Source organism: Sinocyclocheilus rhinocerous, unplaced genomic scaffold, assembly GCF_001515625.1.
Source record: "Sinocyclocheilus rhinocerous isolate Xijiao unplaced genomic scaffold, SAMN03320098_v1.1 scaffold2664, whole genome shotgun sequence".
Classification (NCBI taxonomy): Eukaryota; Metazoa; Chordata; class Actinopteri; order Cypriniformes; family Cyprinidae; genus Sinocyclocheilus; species Sinocyclocheilus rhinocerous.
Window position 1 is genome coordinate 1,044,043 of NW_015635763.1, and position 20,136 is coordinate 1,064,178.

The 20,136-nt window shown below is 37.4% G+C and overlaps 1 protein-coding gene across 4 annotated transcripts in view; it reads right to left on the bottom strand.

The window, feature by feature from the left end:
- Window positions 1–2,583: 2,583 nt before the first annotated feature.
- Window positions 2,584–20,136, bottom strand: part of LOC107747468 (disks large homolog 5-like) — a 52,216-nt gene continuing 34,663 nt past the window's right edge. For 3 of the 4 annotated variants that reach the window (XM_016561992.1, XM_016561993.1, XM_016561991.1), the window contains exons 18-33: window positions 18,898–19,022; window positions 18,694–18,783; window positions 16,516–16,684; window positions 16,042–16,119; window positions 13,386–13,548; window positions 12,755–12,888; window positions 12,498–12,662; window positions 11,690–11,864; window positions 10,013–10,161; window positions 9,148–9,318; window positions 7,949–8,145; window positions 7,708–7,851; window positions 6,507–6,634; window positions 6,153–6,262; window positions 4,022–4,131; window positions 2,584–3,667 (exon numbers count right to left, since the gene is read on the bottom strand). In XM_016561992.1, coding sequence (XP_016417478.1) covers window positions 3,564–3,667; window positions 4,022–4,131; window positions 6,153–6,262; window positions 6,507–6,634; window positions 7,708–7,851; window positions 7,949–8,145; window positions 9,148–9,318; window positions 10,013–10,161; window positions 11,690–11,864; window positions 12,498–12,662; window positions 12,755–12,888; window positions 13,386–13,548; window positions 16,042–16,119; window positions 16,516–16,684; window positions 18,694–18,783; window positions 18,898–19,022 — 2,212 coding nt within the window. In that variant the 3' untranslated portion in view covers window positions 2,584–3,563. The remainder of the gene's footprint in view (window positions 3,668–4,021; window positions 4,132–6,152; window positions 6,263–6,506; window positions 6,635–7,707; window positions 7,852–7,948; window positions 8,146–9,147; window positions 9,319–10,012; window positions 10,162–11,689; window positions 11,865–12,497; window positions 12,663–12,754; window positions 12,889–13,385; window positions 13,549–16,041; window positions 16,120–16,515; window positions 16,685–18,693; window positions 18,784–18,897; window positions 19,023–20,136) is intronic. The other variant, XM_016561994.1, reaches the window with a different exon arrangement.

Below are 20,136 nucleotides of genomic sequence, written 5' to 3' on the forward strand. Positions count from 1 at the left end.
AATGCCACAAAGGGCTTCCCGTGGCTGAGAGAGGAAGCTCAGGACAAGAAATCAGCACGAGCCAAATGAGGACGCGCTTGGGGGAGGAGCTTGACTTCTCATGACTGAACTGTGATAATCAGCGCTGGCATGGCCGAGGGCATCTTCAGTGCTACACACCACACTAATCCTTTACGAAGGAAATGTGCCGTCGTACCGCCAGTGACCTCTCTGTCAGGAGAATGTTTGCTAGGGCTTACCTGACGACTCCTCTTTCTCGTTTGAAGGGCAGCTGACAACAAGGAGGAATGTGTGGCCAGAAGCACACTATTATTCAATGCCCGTTTAAAGCAGCATATTATGATAATTAAGTCTTTGGCTACAGTTTTGAAGCCTGTTTCACAAATGATTAATGTGCAAGTGATAGCCTTTGCTGCTAATATGTAAATTAATTGCATGCGTTTTATTATAGTATCGTTATAGTACACACTTGAAACATTGATTGCTAATGGACAGTTGAGATCAAATGATTTAAACTGGTAAGCTTAAAAATAATAGTTCACCCCCCCCCCCAAAAAAAAGGAAAATTAATATTTACATACTCTTTAACATTTTTTCCCATGGAACACAAGACTTTTATATATATATTCGGTGACATTTTACAATAAAAAAATCTGTCAGTTTGTTAATATTAGTTAATGCGATAACTTGAGCTAAAAATGACCAAGTATATTATGGCATTTATTAAATTAGGTCAATGTTATATGAACAGATGTTTGTTCATAGTACATTAATTTACTTAAAATGTGATAAATGTATCTCTATCAGTTTTGTATATACAGGTGCATCTCAATAAATTAGAATGTCGTGGAAAAGTTCATTTATTTCAGTAATTCAACTCAAATTGTGAAACTCGTGTATTAAATAAATTCCATCTATTTGTACCTATCTATATTTACATCCACTTATCGGTCTGTATCTACGTCTATATCTACATCCGTTTATGTCGACATCTATCTGACTGTATTTACATCTGTCTATATATCTATATCCATCCGTCTATACTTATATCTATCCATCTATCTATTCAATCTACATCCGTCCATCCATCTTACGATATCTCTCTATATAATCTATCTATCTCTCTATAAAATCTATCTATCCATCTATCTATCTATCTATCAGGTGGATGTAGTTGTAGACAGACAGATACACGAATGTTGATACAGACATGGATTTTGTCTATATCTGCATCTATGTCGATAGGCTACCTATGTTTGTGTATCTGTCTACACCTACATCCAACTGCCTGTCTACTGCTACATCTATCTATATTCACACACCTATGCGTTTATAACATCTGTCTATCTACACTACATATCTTTACATCTGTCTCTGTCTGTCTATCTATGCTAGAACTATAATTCAGAAATACATGCAGTTAAAGCTACACAGCCTTCACCAGTGCCATCAAGGCAAGTTCAAATGACATAGTGCTGTAGTGTTCTACTCGGTCAGCTGATGGTCTGATAAAACAACTTTTTTTTGACAAGAATTTTTTGCAAACAATAAGAAAATGTCACATCTCGTCAGGTTTAACAGCCCCATGCACCCCAAACAGCAGCTGACAGCCTTACAGACGCAGCTATTGTCTGAGAGCTCACCTTAGTTCCAGTAATTAACACCATATCTTCCCCATGGTTAGACGCAGTGCATCAGCTTCAAGGAGGAGCAACAAATAAGACAGCTCCACACTCAATTACAGCACGTCAATCTGCCGTAGATGCAACCGGCGCTGCGGAAGCAGCTGTATGACACCCTTAATATGATGGAGATCTCAGCCCGCAGCACAATGAATACACCCATCAATCAAACACACCATCGTGATTCATTTAATGACATTGTGAGATACAGAAAATGACTTTTATTCTCGCATTAATAACGTTTTCATCCAAATCACATTCTTTTAGAATAAAAGAAATCCCAATGGAAACAGTACCTGTGTTTTAATCGTAATATAAATACTCTGTGGTGATGAATCCCTCGTGTAAAACCGTATGCTAGCTATTCAGAATAATAGTTAGGCATTAGATTCACTTTTAAAAAATGTCTAATTTCAATGGACTGATTATCTTACCGTGAAAAAAAAATGTAAAAAGAAATCCCTTTTTATGCAGCGTTTCACTTTTTTTCTTTGAAAAGGCAGTAAATTAAAAATGTATGGAGCTGGAGTGATACACATGAATATTATTTTACAGTAAAAATTATAGTACCTATTTCCATTCTACTGGAAACCTACAAACAGTCATTTGTTTAGGGTTCAGAACACTGGAAGTGCAAAACAGAAAAACGAAAGAAAATAACGTGTTTTTGGCACAACATTAATGGGGCTACTGGTCTGCATGAGACATAACATGCCTCTTGAATAATAATAATAATAATAATAAAAAAGAAAATTAAATAGCAATGAAAAACCACTAACATTTAAACAGATTTAAGAAAACCATTTCAGGTTTACCCTGCAACTTTTCTTTTCGTGATGTTTTTTTTTTTTTTTTTTTTTGTTTTTTTTTTTGGTTGTAGTTTACAGAAGGTTTTTTTTTGCTTTTGTTTTGTTTTTAGTGTGTAGTACAAATAAAAGTGACTGACAAACATACACCAACAGAAATGTGCATTCGCTCTCTCTCTCTCTCTCTCTCTCGCACACAAACATGCTAATATTTGCTAAGACGTGACACTCCGTCACACTCCCCTAGGACTACAGCCTAGTAAAAATACAGTAAATATATTTCTATATATTTCAATGAAATTGCAAACATACACATACATGTGTGCTCATACTTCAGTTCGTATGCACAAGTACAAGTGTTACGTGGTATATTCTCTCTAAATATAAGCTCTGCTATGAGAATGCTTCGAGATCTCATAGTACACAGTGGTCTGTCTAGCCCTGGAGTGCAATCTGAGAAGTTTTACTGTTTAAATACCAGGCTTTCACCTCATGCCATTGTCATACGCTCAGTAGATCTCCAAAGGCACTTCCATTTGGCCCGTAGAAGCTGCTGTCTGTCTCGGCTCCATAGATAAGCACTACGATTCAAAGCAACGTTCACTGACATCTACACAACAAACTTGGCCACAAACGACTCTTAAACCACGAGACGAGGATTCAGTCCTTGAGCTGATATGTCAGACGTAGGAGGGTGTCACGCATACCGTTTTGGAGCAGGGCTGCTTGCATGGGAGGACTTCACATTCAGGCAGACGTTAAACAATTCACCGACTGATTGCTCTGTAAACGAGTGTCTTAAATGCAGCATTGCTAAAACTTTACATGTCTGTCAGGAAGACCAAAGGAAACGAACAAATACTTCAGTGCTATCGTCCTGCATTTGCATACACACACACACACACACATACCTGTAGACACTCATACACACATATACAAATAAAAGTTACAATTAATAACGTAATAAAAACGAATAGACAAAAAAAAGAATCACTATCTTAACGTGACACTCATAACGTTAGTGTACCTTTGCGTGTGTTGTGTATAAAGTCTAGTGTTTGTAAGTCTCTGAGCCCTACGGAGAGCCCAGCGGCGTCCACAGAACTTTGCTCTGTTCCTGATCCACGATAGTCACGATCTGAGTGCAAATGTAAGGGAAGGTGCCTCCTTGAACGATACCTGTAAGGAAACATCAAACAACAGCGAGTCATGCTTTCATGAATCGAAAGTTCAAAAGAACAGCATGTATTTGAAACAGAAACCTTTTGTAACATTATAAATGCCTTTAATGTTGAATAAAAGTTTTAATTTCTTTCTTTAAATCTTACTGTTCCCATATGGCAATTTATACACAGAGATTTATTTTCCCTTCTTAAAATTAAAATAAACACAATAAATGTACTTTAATTGTGATTTACTATATTAAATGAGTAATATGATCATATTTGGTTAAAATAAATAAATACATCTGCTTCACAACATGGTGTCATATTTTGAAACCGATTTGTACAGAGGCAGATAAGAATAGCAAACCTGTGAAAAATTTGCTATACTCCTGCTCTATCTTCTGTGCAGTCTCAAACTGCTCCTTGGAATGTTTTTGAGAGACTTTATCCCGCAGATAAACTGGATCCTTCTGCTCTCTACACAGGCAAACAGAGGCAGTCATTCATAATGACATTACAAGATTAAACATGCACAATGACATTGTTCTTTTGAGACAAACGTGGTTCAAGCAGCAACATTTTGGAGGGGTGCATAATAATAAAACGCTTGTAAAATGAAGACATCAGCTGTTAAATACTAAAACTAAGTAAAAGTGTGCAGCTCCCTTGAGACATAGATTCCTGCAGGGCAAAACAACTGAACATCTATGTAAACATCCGGCTGTGACAGGTGTTGTCCGTGTAAAGTAAAGTAAAGTAAAGTAAAAAATACTTAATAAATAAATAAATAAAAATAATAAAATAAAATAAAATAAAATATTCACTAGATTCCCTATATTGCCTTTTTTAACTTCATTCCCAATCATTTTTATATTACATATAAAATAAAACACAAAAGTAAAAAAACATATAGATACCTAATAAAGAAAGTCTATGTAAACACCCTCCTGTGAAAGGCGCTGTCTGTGTGAGTGTGTAGTTAAAAAATTATGCATATATGTAAATAATATTGCATTTTTTACAAGCTTTCCTATATTAAATTTATTTAATTTAACTATTAAAAAAAAATCTATAGTAAAACTAAAAAAAAAAATCAAATGTTAAATAATTACCATAATAAAAAAAACAATATGCACCAATATAACAACCCTATATATATATATTTTAATACATGGAAAATGTCACAGAGACTTCAGACTTCCTTTTATTAAAATCATGGTAATATTTAATTGTTGCTTTATTTTATACTGGTGCAGAATCCTGGTGAACATATGAATATTTGAATATGAAGATACCAACCAGCCCTGGTGTATGTGTATGTGAGTATTCATAGAAAGCCTTTCTGAGTTTCAAGAAACGCAAGAGCCTATTAAGTCATTGTACATGACATGATGTCATGATCCTGAGTGCTAATGAGAGCAGTACTGATTAACTCGGGTTGCCTTTATATAAAGTAGGTGCTAGTCAGCAGTCAAAGATGACCTGCATTAATCCCCATAGTCATCGAGTGCAGGCTTGATTTGCTAATCCTTCTGGGAAATCACCAATTTAAAAACCTCTGTTGGGACGACTCCACACGGAAGCGCTGAAGAGACCTAAAGGCACAGTTATGCAGTGCTATCAGGAGAATAAAGCTGGGATTTATTGTCCTTTTAAGTCTCACACCCCTAGAGAGCTATCAGTACAGTATGCTGTGAACCTGTGATATGCATATTAACAGTCTACAGTGGGCTTTAATTTTCCTCATCTGATAAACTGGGCAGGGGATCTCGCAAAGCGCCTTCAGCGGACAACCTTGAGCGAGAGCGGAGGAGAGAGACAGACAGAAAGACTGAAGCGGCTGCCTACGCTGTCATATATCTTGTCCTATATATGTGGAACGTTATGGTTAAAGTGAGCCAAGATTTTCATCTATTTAACAGCAGTTCTTCCAAGTCAAATGCAGCCTACACAGTAAAACTGCTTTCCATTTCCCAAATGTCTCCAGGGCCCTGAGGGAGCGCACAGGAACTTCTTGGCGAACAAATGTGCCAGGAGGGCCTTAAAGAAAGTGTGCGCGTGTGTGTGTGTGTGTGTGTGTTTGGACGGGCCCCACAAGGACACCCAAGAGCTCAGCTGGCTCTCTAAGTCGCTGAAATATTCGAGAAGTACGTGTGAAGAGGGATGTGGACACTTACTTTATCTGCTTTGCGTTTTTGTAGCTAGCGAAAATGACGATCGGGTAAATGTGAACGCTGTGAAGCCGTTCGATAGCGTGAGGTGCAAAATGCAGCCTACAGAGTAAAACTGCTTTCCATTTCCCAAATGTCTCCAGGGCCCTGAGGGAGCGCACAAGAACTTCTTGGCGAACAAATGTGCCAGGAGGGCCTTAAAGAAAGTGTGCGCGTGTGTGTGTGTGTGTTTGGACGGGCCCCACAAGGACACCCAAGAGCTCAGCTGGCTCTCTAAGTCGCTGAAATATTCGAGAAGTACGTGTGAAGAGGGATGTGGACACTTACTTTATCTGCTTTGCGTTTTTGTAGCGAATGAAAATGACGATCGGGTAAATGTGAACGCTGTGAAGCCGTTCGATAGCGTGAGGTGCAATGTCAAGCAAACAGTGACAGTCCTACGAGAGAGAACGACACAGCACAGAACAGGTCTGAGTCATGTTACACATATACAGCATGAGCGACTGCAAACAGAGAAACAAGAGCTCACTGACAGCACATCAACAAACATGAACCTCAGCTCTTGATATTCATCTAATTAAAAGATTTATCAGATTTTAGCTCATATTAAGGGCTATATTGTCTCAATTTAAAATCATAAAAAATTTGACTAAGATGCGATCAGCAGAGGTGTGGAAAAACCTTGTCTGTGATCTCCTTGATGGAGGCAACAGTAGTCACATCAAAATGGCCACTCCTCCGTTTGTAGTCAATGAAGAGAAAGTCTTTCACCCCGCGCTCGATGGCCTGCTGGGAAGCCTTCATCACCTCTGGATAAGCAGAACAAACAAAGATCAGCACACTCATATTCAGCAGCATCATTAGGCCGAACCAGCAAAAACTAATATGCAATTTAACAGTCCTTTATGAATTTCAATACTAACAAATTCAAATAAAACGACAGCTTGTACACCAAGTACATTTCAATGAAGTGAACAAAGTTTTTTTCAAACAACCATTCAATAAATAAAAAAAAAAGTTAATGTTTGTAAAAAAAAATTGACGTGTGATAAAGGCTTTAATCACTAGACAACTCAATTTAAAATAAAAAATTAAAATCTTTTTTTTCCCCTTACACGATAATTTTTTATAATAGGCACACACCATTATATATATATATATGGGTACCAAACTGAGCGGGTACTGAACCTGTTATATTTTAGTATAATTTATATATTATTATAGTATTTTATTTTATATATTTTGGATTTTTTACTTTTATCTTTTCAGTTTTCATTTGATTTTTAGGTTTATTTCGGTAAATTCCATTTAGCTTTAGTTTATTTTTATTTCAGTTTTAGTAATTTTAATACTTTAACTTAAGTGAAAATTAGAAATAATTTTGATTAGTTTTTATTAGTTTTATTTAATTTTAACAATATTGCAGAAGTCAGGTTATAGTTATATAATTTAAAATTTTTGTAATGATTTTTAGTAACCTCTCAATGGAGTACAGGCACTTTTGACATCATTGGTATGACGGTATTTGATAATGCTGTAGTCTATAAACGACTGTGCTGTGTCTATTATGGAAAATACTAAGAAAACTGCAAAATTCACTCAGTTAATGTATAGATTATCTTTGTAGTTGTAGTAAACAGCAACAATCAATTAGCCAACTAAAATGCCTAAATTATCTTCAATTATTTGCTTTCATTCTCTGGAAAATGTGTTATATTGACATCTATATTTTGAGAGTGGTGTCAGTCAGATATTATTAGAACTCACAACCAGTACTGATAAATCTCAATGCCATAAAGCATAAACAGTTAACCGTACACTAGGACTACAAAAATCATTTCAACAGAGATCACACTGCAGGTAAAAACTAGTGGACATTTACCGAGCACACATCTGCTGAATTTCTCAGGGGATTCCTTGACCAGCATGTCTTTAACAGGATCCACCAGCGGGCCGAGGATCAGCACCGGTCTGGGAGACGTGCAGTCAATCTTCTGCACTCTCTGATAGGCCAGACTCACAAAATCTGACCACACCCCCAAAAAAAAAAACAGGGTCAACATCAATCTTATCAAAATGCTAATTCCACCAGCACTGCATTATGAGATACTGGAGGGTCTCACCATCTAAGAATGGAATAGAGTCTGTGCTGATTGCATCCAAGGCTACAGCATCTTTCCCGTCTTTGGAGCTGCTACGTTTGTGCTTCTGTTTCCTGCGGAAGAAGGATCGGCGTGCGGCAGCGGAGAGGGTCTTACTTGAGCCCGCCTCGTCCTTCAGTTCAGTCATACTGTGTCTGCGGTAGAACTCCTGATCCATCCTACAGCAGAACATGAGTCCAGGTCACACAACTGCAGTCGTCTGTATAGTATGTTTCATACTGTTACCTCCTATTATTCAGTTCATTTAAAAACCAGTCATAACCACTGATCTATAATGACTATTATAGATCAGTGGTCATAACCTATGTATACACACATTTTTGTGTCTGAGGTACGCTTATGCTTTATTCCGAACACATGAATTCAAGTTAATTCTAACTAGTGGTTGAATGAAATCAGAAAATATAAATCTAGTATGTAGCTAAAAGGCTACAGAGTTATACATTTATACCACAAATTGTATGTACTCAAGATTGCTGAAATTAAACACTAACTTTAAACATTACAACATATTCACATAATACTCATGTAAAATAATAAAATATAAAATTCTATAATAATAAAATTTAAAAATGTAATCAGCCAAGTGGGAATGGTTTGCATCTGATGCAAAAAAAAAAAAAAAGTGGCCAAATATCAGCCAATATTTATACACTACACATTCAAAAGTTTTGGGTCAGTAAATTTAAGTTGTTTTTTTATTAAAAAAGGGTGTTTCTTATGTCCACCATTCATTTGTATTATTTGTATTTTTAAATACAGTAAAAATACTAATTTTGTAAAATATAATTATAATTTACACTGTTTTCTATTTTAATATATTTAATTTATCCCTGTGATGCAAAGCTGAATTTTCAGTATTATTACACCAGTCTTCAAAGTCACATGTTCCTTCAGAAATCATGCTAATAAGCAGTTTTTAAACATTTCTTATTATTGTTAGATGAAAATAGTTGTGCTGTGTAATAAAGCATGGAAAGTGTGGAATTGTTTTTTTTCCCCCCCAGGATTTTTTGAAGTTTGAAAAACAGCATTATTGAAACAGAATCTTTTGTAACAATGTCTTTACTGTCAAAAAAAGAATACAAATATAAATGTAAATAAAAGTATTAATAATATGATGCTTTCTAAAGATCGTGTCTTCAGAGGGTGTGACTCACATATATTTGCTAGGGATCTGCCCTCTTTGAATTTTTTGTGCATTTTCGTCAAGTTGCCAGGCCATCCAGGTGCCGAAGTTGCCATTTGGTAGTGTGTCATCCACATAGAGGATGTCGTCTTTCTTAAAAGAGAGGTCGAGCTCAGTCTCAGCCGCTCGGTCATAAAGTGCTCTGGAAGAGAAAGAGGACATGAATAATTCAACAAGTGACAGCATTATACATGGAGAAAGGCTGTGGCGTCTGCAAGAACGAGGTAACACGAGACAAATGAAAAGAGTGCAGAAGACAAGGAAAAATAAAGGAAGGAAAGAACGAATTAAAAATTCAGGAAGAGGCCGGGACAGAGTCGATCCCTCATTCCTGGGAGTAGCACGAGGCGGCTTTTAGCGGCCACCCATAACTCCTCATCCCTGGTCATTCATGACATGCGGATTGACGGAGATTATTTACTGCCTGTGACATCATGGGAGCGCAGGCATAAAAAGCGCCTGCAACAGCTGCGGGCCACAGAATTTCATTTGCAAAGACAAACACGGCTATTTCTGAACAGCCCTCTTCCATTATTCTTTTTCCACCGCGCAGACACAATGCATCTCTGTCTCCAACCGTCTAATTACCACAGCTACTATTATAGAACACAAATTATGGAGATTTGGTGATACGATCTTCACCGCCAGATACAATATCTCACCCTCCATCTTAAACATAATTAAAGAGATTAAAAGATTCCCATTGCAGCAGTTTTCTCACATATCTATATTTAGAGCAGCGCACACAAGGTCCAAACACTGGCATTTGGTTCTATGGAAGCGGAAAGTGGCCATGAATGGTGATGTATGTCGATGCAGATGAGATCATGCTGTACCTGATATAGAATCCATCTCCAGGAGTGTCCTTCACCTGGTTGAACTCATCCAGACGATGCTGGACTCTGAACGTCATTGTTTCTGCAGGCTTCAGCATTTCCAGATACGCCTCCTCAACAGTCTTATTCTTCATACTAACTGTGCCATACTGGATGAACAAAGAATGACAGAAAGGGTGCAATCATCAGACTTGCACTCCTGCAAACTATTCTTACTGAAACATTACTACTTGTCCATTTTAAACAAAGACTACAATAGTTATCGGAAGCTTAAGCGATGGTGACATTGAAATCGACCGTGATGTAGTTTATTTATAGCCTAACTTTGCTTACTTCTGGTGACTGTATTTGGGCTTTAAAGGGTTAGTTCACCCAAAAATGAAAATTAGCTGTGGTTCTCTCACCCCCGAGGCATACTAGGTGTATATGACTTTCTTCTTTCAGACGAATCCAGTCGGAGTTATATTAAAAATTGTCCTGGCTATTCCAAGCTCTATCATTGCAGTCAGCGGGTGTTGCAGTGCTTCAGTCCAAAAGAAGTGAAATAAAAAGCACCCATCCATAAAACAAAGTGTCTCACACAGCTCCGGGGGGTGAACAAAGGCCTCCTGTAGCGAATCGATGCATTTTTGTAAGAAAAATAACCATATTTAAAACATAATAATCACTTTAATCTAGCTTGCGCTCACTGTTGTAAACGGAAGCAGTTCCGGGTGGATGACGTATGAGGTCGGCTTTGCGCATGCGCTGCTCAGAGGTGACGAACGCGGAAGCGCAGCGAGAGATCAGAGCAAAACAACGGTCACTAATTAGAAGTACAAATCAAGGATTTGTAAAGAAGAATGTCGGAGGATTTTGATATAAGCCAAGAGGAGACTGGTTTTCCTTTGCTAAAGTAAGGAAACTTTGCTTCCTTTGCTCCTGTTAACAAACTCGCGAGACTAGCATATCTCAGAGGCACGCATGCGCTGCGCATACGTCATATGTCTTCCGCCCGAACGGCTTCCGCGTATGACAAATAACGGAAGTGAGAGAAAAGTGTTTATTACGTTTGAAATATGGATATTTTAATGATAGAGCTTGGAATAGCCAGGACAATTTTTAATATAACTCCAACTGGAATCGTCTGAAAGAAGAAAGTCATATACACCTAGTATGCCTCGGGGGTGAGTAAAACACATCCTAATTTTCATTTTTGGGTGAACTAACCCTTTAAATTCATAAAGGTTTTGTTCATTTGTGAAGATCATCTCGATTAACAAAATGTGCAGGAATCATAACTTTTGTTGGTCACAGAGCTCACTTTCTGCTATAATCCAAAAGCCAATTGAAGAAATTCTAATTGGCTTTTTGTCAAAGAAACCAGGGTGAAATGCATCATCAATGCAGCACTATACAGAGTAGAAAACCAAATCATAATATTCAGCTTAAGTTAAAAGTCTAGCTGCACCAGTGCCAATGTTAAGATGCTTCCGGAAACCTGTTTGTCTTGATTGTAACAGTCAGGGCTGTCCCTGAAAGTGTATTTGTCCTTTCAGGTCAGTGCAAGGCATATAACACTAAAAAAAAGGAAGTACAATCATTCTTTTGTGTCTTACAAAGAACTGTTGTCTCACCATTTCTGTTCACAGTAGTTCTCTAAAAGCACTACACAGAAAGAGCAGTAGCTCCATTTACCTCAAGTATCATGTCCCCAGGCACAAGACCATCCACAGGACTGTCCTCTTCCAGCCTCTCCACAAAGATCCCCTGCAGGTTTCCTCCACACAGCTGAATGCCCAGCTCCCCCTGAGTCTTCCTCACCGTTACCAAGCGAGGCTCTGGAACTTTCTTGGAACTCTCAGAAGACATCCTGAGATTCAAGTGCAGAAACAGGCTGGTCACCCAAAGTCATGGATTTCGTGTTGTGTGACCCAGGCTTTACCAAATGGTAAGCTGCATATTTATGTTTCCTTTGAGAAGAGCTACAAAATGTATGGCCAAACTGTAAACCATTGCACATATCCTTCCAAAAGAAGGCATTCCAAAGAATGTTTGGCAACAAGCTCAATGTAAAAATGGTGAGAATGTGGAATAAGTGTGATGTTGATTATAAATATACCTATTAGTTATTCTAAATAAAAAACACATGTGCCAGACTTCTCCAATCATTTATTTATCACAATTGACTGGAAACGCATTCATATTTTGAGTGTGATCTCAAAAATCTAATCAACCACCAGTGGATAAAATCAAGTGCCCACCATATATTTTCATTCTTCCTCGAAAATCTGTTTCATTTAGATTTTCATCACAATATGGAAGAAAAGATTTGTCGCTGTTTCCTAAAATAGTGAATCCACTTCTGTGCAATTTGCATGTTGCACAGAGTTGCTGTCATTGTAGAGCATTCCAAATCTGTCATTTATGTGATTATATTCAGTCAGAATGCAGTCTTCTAGACAGTAGACAGTAAGGCAGATCACTGTATGTAATTGTGCAGTACCTGATGAAGCTGTTGGGACTAGTGGTGGGTGTCGTCTGCTTGGAGGACGGGGTGAGCGTGCCTTCATCCTGTTCACTTAGGGTGTCTATGGTGGAGTGGTTATCTGGGGTGGCGGCTCCACTGCCCTGCGGGGTGGACTGAGAGCTCACTGGCTCCAAGCGGGAACTATGGAACAACACGGCCAAGAATAAACCACCCCCGCTTTGAGATCAAATATACATTAACCTGAGCTAAATGAAATGGAAAAAGGGCTGTACCTGGAGCGAGAGTGGTTGCCGAGCTGATACATGTGTGGGTTGTACTGGGCCATGATCGTGATGGTGTCACACTGCTGGCCAATGATGAGCCGCGCTTGCTGCTCGGTGGCATTGCGCAGGTTTATCCCATTGTACTGAGGGAAAGAAACAAAAATCAATTTGAGTTGCATGATACATTTTAGTAGTTGGCATGGCATGCAGCATTACTGATCGCAAAAGATATATATATATATATATATATATATATATTTGCTGTTCAGCTAAATTAAAAAAAAAATTACTAAATATAAGTAAAACTGCATAAACAAAATAGAAAATAAAATAAAGCTGTATCAAATAAAATTGCATAAAAAAATAAAATAAAATAAAATTCAAGTAAAATGCATATGTCCTGGGGTGTGATAGTCATCGATATGAAGCGTGAGATATAGAAACAATGTAGACAGAAACACTATTTAAATATATTGCACTCTTTAAGTGAGCTGTATTAAAAAAAAAAATACTGCTCATGAATTTAAATTTGCCCTAAAAATATAAGTAAATAATAAAAAAAAAAAGTTAGTCATTGGCAAACCTTTTTTCATCCTTTTCTCTCAAAGCCCATTTGTGTTATTGATGTGCTAAAGCTAACCTCCAGTAGCTGGTCTCCATACTCCAGCCCAGCCTGGTGTGCGATGCTGCCCCCGGTCACCTTGGAGACAAAGATCCCTCCATTCTCTCCACTGACGATGGAGATGCCGAGAGGCTCCACCCCTTTGTGCACGATGACATTCCGCGGCTCCTCCAAGTACGGCCTGCCAGAATGATAAATGCGGGTGAGTTTCAAGATCAGAGATAATCAACAGCCGAGACGGAAGTTGTTCTGCAGGGCTTTAACCAGGGTAGATGCTGAATTACTGCGACAGAGGAGAACCATGCAGGTGGGTGTACAGCAAGAGACATTTACTGAACTGGCAGTTTGGAGGACTAACTGCCGCACAGGCACACAAACAGGGTAGAAAGCGGAGGGAGTGTGCATACAAGACTTCAATAAAAGATCCAGAAGGTTATACATTTATTCTCCTAACCTAAATACGCATGTATATATACCCAATTTACCACCCAAACAAGTAAAATCATGCTTTAATGTAACGGCTCCAAGTCCAGACAAAACATCAACACTTCACTGACAAGTACACCACATTTCAAAACAGACCTCTATATTCCTGAGTAAAGAAATTATTAAAGCTGCTGTAATCGATGATAACCTCCTGGCTATCATCTACAATTCAGAAACAGGTTTGATTTCTCAAGACACTTATTTCAGAGATACCTGATATTTTACACATGGCAACAATTCCTTATAGCAGCTTTAAACTCCCTTTAGCATTTGTGATTGGCTGATTGAGGAAACTCTGGATCTTTTCAGGATGAGAGCAGCCAAACTGACATGCAAATCATAAATGTCTCACTTAAGCACTTAAGTACACATTTACTCCAAAAACAGCTAAACCTGCTCTGTACAGATTTAACATTCATGAGGAATCTCTTGCTGAGCAGGTTAATCAAAAAAGTAAATTAGAAGCAGCTGGAAATATTACCCAATAACACCAATTAAACTCCACTTGAAGGAAAATGTTGACAGAGATTTATAAACCTGATCCCCTCCATGTAGTTGTATTAAAGGGATAGTTCACACAAAGATGAAAATTCTGTCATATTTACTCACCCTCATGTCATTCAAAACATATGATGTTCGTTCATCCTTAACACAATGAAAGACATTTTTTATGAAATGTGTGAGATTTCTGTCCCTCCATTGAAAGTCCATTCCACCAAAATGTTCAAGCTTCAAAATGTACATAAAGAGAATTTACAAGTAATTTATATGAACAGAATGGTTTAATAAAAATGTTTGTAGAGACATGGTCACATTTTAAAATTAACAGATTCAATTTGGATTTTTTTCCACTTATAAACATTAATCAACACGCATAGACTGAGCACATCGAATATGGTAAACAGAAGCTCAACTGCACTTGACGTGAGAACCAATGAGTTTTGTTCTTGCGTGTCAGTTGACACTTTACTCTATGCATGAGCATTGATTAATGTTTATCGCTTTGGTAAGACTTTAGTTTAGGGACCAATTCTCACTATTAACTAGTTGCTTATTAGCATGCCTATCATTAACATATTGGCTATGTATTAATACTTATAAAGCACATATTCTGCATGACCATATTCTACATCCCTAATCCTACCCAATACCTTAACTTACAACTACCTTACTAACTATTAATAAGCAGAATATTAGGAGTTTATTGAGACAAGTCATAGTTAATAGGTTGTTAATAGCGAGAATTGGACCTTAAAATAAAGTGTGACCATCGCTTTATATCTCATGTAAAGCAATCATGTCTCTTTAGAACACTTGGAATAAACTTTGATTCACATTGATTACTTTTACCTTTAAAAGTAATCACATGGATTCGTTTTTTTTCCTTCCTCAATGGAGGGATAGAAATTTCTAAGGTTTCATAAAAAATATCCTCACTTGTCTTTGAAAGAATTAAAGGGGTCATATGATGCAATTTAAATTTTTCCTTTCTCTTTGAAGTGTGACAAGCTCTTGGTGCATAAAGAAGATCTGTAAAGTTGCAAAGACTAAAGTCTCAAATCCAAAGAGATATTCTTTATAAAAGTTAAGAGTCAACCACGCCTAGCGAAAACGGCTCGTTCTAACACGCCCCCACATATCTACATCACACACCTTGCTTTTCAGACCGATGAGCTTTGTAAAAATCGACGCGTTTCAGAAAGGCGGGGCATAGAGGAGAAACAATAATGTACAGTATGTGGAAAATAATGTGTTTTTTGAACCGCATAAACACATTTCATTACATCAAATACACAAAATAATGTTCTTTTTAGCAACATCATATGACCCCTTTAAAGTCTTGATTTGGAATGACATGAAGGTGAGTGATTGAGGAAAATTTAAATTTTAGAGTGACCTAACCATATAAATAAAACAAACTAACAAGGGCCTCGGAAAACAACATGTTTTCAAGGTCTTTGGTTTGCCTGAACAACTAGTTGACTAATCAGTCAGAGTCATCATGAACTGCCATTCACAACCCATTTTACTTTGGTAACGCAGCATTTCCATGTGGTAAATATATTTCTCGTAGCCTGGGCTGTATGCTAACACAACACAGAGAAGCAGGAATTTCTACAGCCAACCACTTGGAGCAAACAAGTACGTTTGTCAGGCATTCCCTGTGCGTAACTGGCAGGGAACAAACCTCAAGCTTCTGAGAGAGGAGAACCTAGGCCTAGCAGCCAGAGGGATTCTCAGAAAGGATCTGTTACGGTACAGAGATCTGAAAGATTCAGAGGAGCAAAGAAGAGAGGAGAAAAACAGATTGTGAAAGAGAGAGACACACAAGGGACTCTGGAGGAAGACAAATATGTAGAGAAGAATTATAATAAATACATAAGAACAACTGGAATGAATGAGTGACCTAAGTGCAAAACTCCACTGAAAGTCGAAAGTATATGATGGTGCAGATTAAAATAAGTTCAGCGACGGTGACGATATGAATGACTGATCCTTCAACATACATTATTTTATATTCACGCACAGTCCAATTATTGGAGTCAGATAAAGGGCTTCTGAGCTGTATGGGGATAAGAGTGAGCTGTTGCTTGGCAACCTGATGAAGGGGCTGTGGGGAGGATGTGCGCAGCAGGAAGGACCCGAGGCAGCGCGAGTGTACCTGTCTTTTCTCCGCTCTCCCGTGGGTACGGGGCTGACAGAGATCCTGGGCAGGGTGGAGATGGAGCTCTGAGACTGGCTGGAGGCGAACGAGGACGTCTCCAGATTGAAAGGAGACAGAGGTGGCGTGATGAGACTGGGACTGCTGCATTCTGAATGAGACAGGGACCCTGATGAACAACACACAGAAACAACAATCAGCATGGATTCTAGACTGACTATAACACAACAACTTCACAATTTTGACAACAATCCATACAAACCTCTATATTTATGCATTTGCCATCAAGGCCAATTAGACTCAAAATGTTTACCGCAAGTAATACAGAGCAAAAATTGACTTAAATATAATAAATAGTAACAAACGGCAACATTTACAGACAGACACTACAGTTTCAAAACGTTGGGGTTGGTAGGATTTTTGAATTAAATTAATACAGTAAAGCCATTTATAATAAGAGTTTTATTTTAAATACATGCTGTTCTTTTGAACTTTATATTTTTTCCCAAATCTTGAAAATACAATCACAGTTCCCACAAAAACATAGAGCAACACAACTGTTTTCGACATTGATAACAATATGAAATGTTTCTTAAGCAGCAATTATTAGAATATTAGAATGACTTCTGAAGGATAGTGATAGTGAAAATTCTTCTTCTTTGCATCACAGGAATAAATTACATTTTAAAATGTATTAAAATAAAAAGCAGTTATTTTAAAATGTAATAATATTTCACAATATTACTGTTTTAACTGTATTTTTGGTCAAATAAGTGCAGCCTTGGTGAGCATAAGAGACTTCTTTCAAAATCATAAAACTTTTTTTTTTTTAAAGTACAGACCCCAAACTTTTGAATGATCATGAAAAGGGCAGGGACATTTTCTGAATGCCAATTTTGCTACTGAAGTTTAAATCAGAAATGCTACTGAAAGACCGTAGTCTTCACACTCTCATACTCGCAAGTCATGAAACAAGAAATAAGTGCAAAATTAGCTAAATGGCACACTTTATAGCTGAATAAAACATTAAAATCATCACGATTTTCACAATGCCGGTATTTGCTCATTTTAATTCACCAACAAAATGATCACTAAAATACCATGAATATACATTATTATTGATCTGTTCTAGTACAAAAGGAAACTTTGGGACAAAGAACAGTTCATTTCCACTACTATGTATATATTTGACGCTGAAACTAAACGGAGACTTAAATGTTATGTATGAATCACTATTAGTTAGGAAAGAAAACCTCTTTGCCGCAGGTTATTTATTCAGGCTTCCAATATTTCAGTGTACACAAATGTCAGACTTGTTTGTGCAAAGTGTTCTCTACTTGACATGTCTTACTTGATTTAGCTTAGTCTGACATTTTAATTGCCTTTCCTGTACCGTATTGCTGCATCTGGTGGTTATTTAGTTTTACATACTGCAGTATGGAAGACAACACTGGATTACAAATTCTAAATAAATGTATTTCAGAAAGAATTAAATAACTAAATAAATAAATAACTTGACTAAACATAAACACACAGACGTGAGGTGACAATGTAGCATCCTACTTGAAATGTTTATTGAAGTATGATGCCTGCAGTCTCTACTACATATTATGTAGAAAGGGGTGTTAATTTTCAGGTTTCAGGCCCCACCATAGCACAGAAACTGCACTTGTTAAAATTACAAATGACTTACTTCTTGCGTCAGACCAAGGCTGCATCTCATTGCTAGTTTTACTTGATCTTAGTGCTGCGTTCGACACTATAGATCATGACATACTCATAGATCGATTACAAAACTATACAGGTATTCAAGGGCAGGCTTAAGATGGTTTAGATCCTACCTGTCCAATCGCTACCACTTTGTTCATTTAAATGGGGAGCCATCTCAATTATCACCAGTAAAATATAGAGTGCCACAAGGATCTGTCCTAGGTCCTCTGCTATTTTCAATATACATGTTACCCCTTGGTAATATTATTAGAAAATACAGGATTAGTTTCCACTATTATGCTGATGATACTCAACTATATATCTCAACAAGACCAGATGAAACTTCTAAATTATCTAAGCTAGTGAAAAGCGCTATACAAATAAACTTGAATTGAATTGAATTAATTTTCCAATTCAACCATAACCAAGATTATTTCAGATGTGCTGGATTCATGAGAGGAAGCTCACCTCTTTCTGAGCCCAGCATTGAGCGAGGATAGCGCGGCGTGGAGGGAATCTTTATCCTCTCAGTGCGATACTGCAAATTATTTGATGAACCTTCAGGAAACAAAAGGGAGAAGGTGAGGAGAAAAACACACACACATTATTTAAACTCAATAGTTACAGTAAGAGGGGAAAAGCTGATATATATGATTAAAGACAGAGACTGACCGAGTCTAGCACTGGACGGCAGGGAGTTGGTGCCGTGTGAGGCCCGGCTGCTCCGGGACGAGTCAGAGTAGTCTGTGGAGCGTTTCTGGCTCAGGTCCAGACTCAGATGCCCTTGATGCTGAGGACTGAGATGGAGAGAAGAAAACGTACCAGATCAGCAAACACTCATAATGGGGTGAAGGAGCAATTCTTCTCCTGACAAAGTAAATAATTATCCTGTTTATGACCTACAATGGCTACTTGCACTTAGCACAACATAATGAAAATTTGGTGATATCATTAACTGCAATAACTCACAGGATGAATTTGTTCTGCATTAAAGTCATACCTTCCAGGGTCAAAAATGAAGAGGGGCTTGGGGCAAAAATGGCACTAAAATGAACAAAAATGACCCCAACTTCAAGATTAGGGGCAAAAAAGGCCTCTGCACAGTTAAAGTAAACATATTAAGACTGTCACAATTACAGTGAAACGTAAATATTAATGAAAAGTGCTAATTGTAGAAATATGTTTAGATCTGCTCATGCTGCATCAAAGATTTCCTTAGCATTTTTTTTCTGCAGTGTTGAGCATTATAATCAATCAAAAACAGGTTTGTATTGAGAGTATGAATGCAGTGGCCAAACAAAAGCATTTAGATTAGTCACTGGTTTTGTTTTTCAAGCTATTAAAATAACCAATGTCAAGTCTTGAATTTCTAATGCACAAAATGCAATAAACTAACTCATAACCGTTTCTTAAATTTGTCTGTGTTGCATAGAAGAATATGACATGCTATTTCTTTAAAAATAAAAAAATGTTTTTGTATTTTATTTACCAATATTGATAATCATTATTACAATATCAAGAGAAATAATCAATAATCATTGTCATATTATTAAATTGTCATAATATTGCAGTCCTACGCTCTAATGAATTCCTGGGTTTTATCATCTATAATTTATACACTTTATATAGGCAATTATATTATGCAATTGTCATGTAAATCCATGACTGATTGAAGTTGCTTAAATTTAAGTTTCTGACATAAGACTGATACATTTATTAAGTAAAAGATTTAATATTGCCCCTTACAAATATTGCCATAGAGTTGCCATATTTGATGGAGATAGTCTTCAGTGGAAGTCCAGTGGATGTGTTATTGTTTGTGTGTGTTTGTTTGTGTGTGTGTGTGTGTGTGTGTGTGTGTGTGTGTGTGTGTGTCTGTCTGTGTGGGTGTGTGTGTGTGTGTGTGTGAGA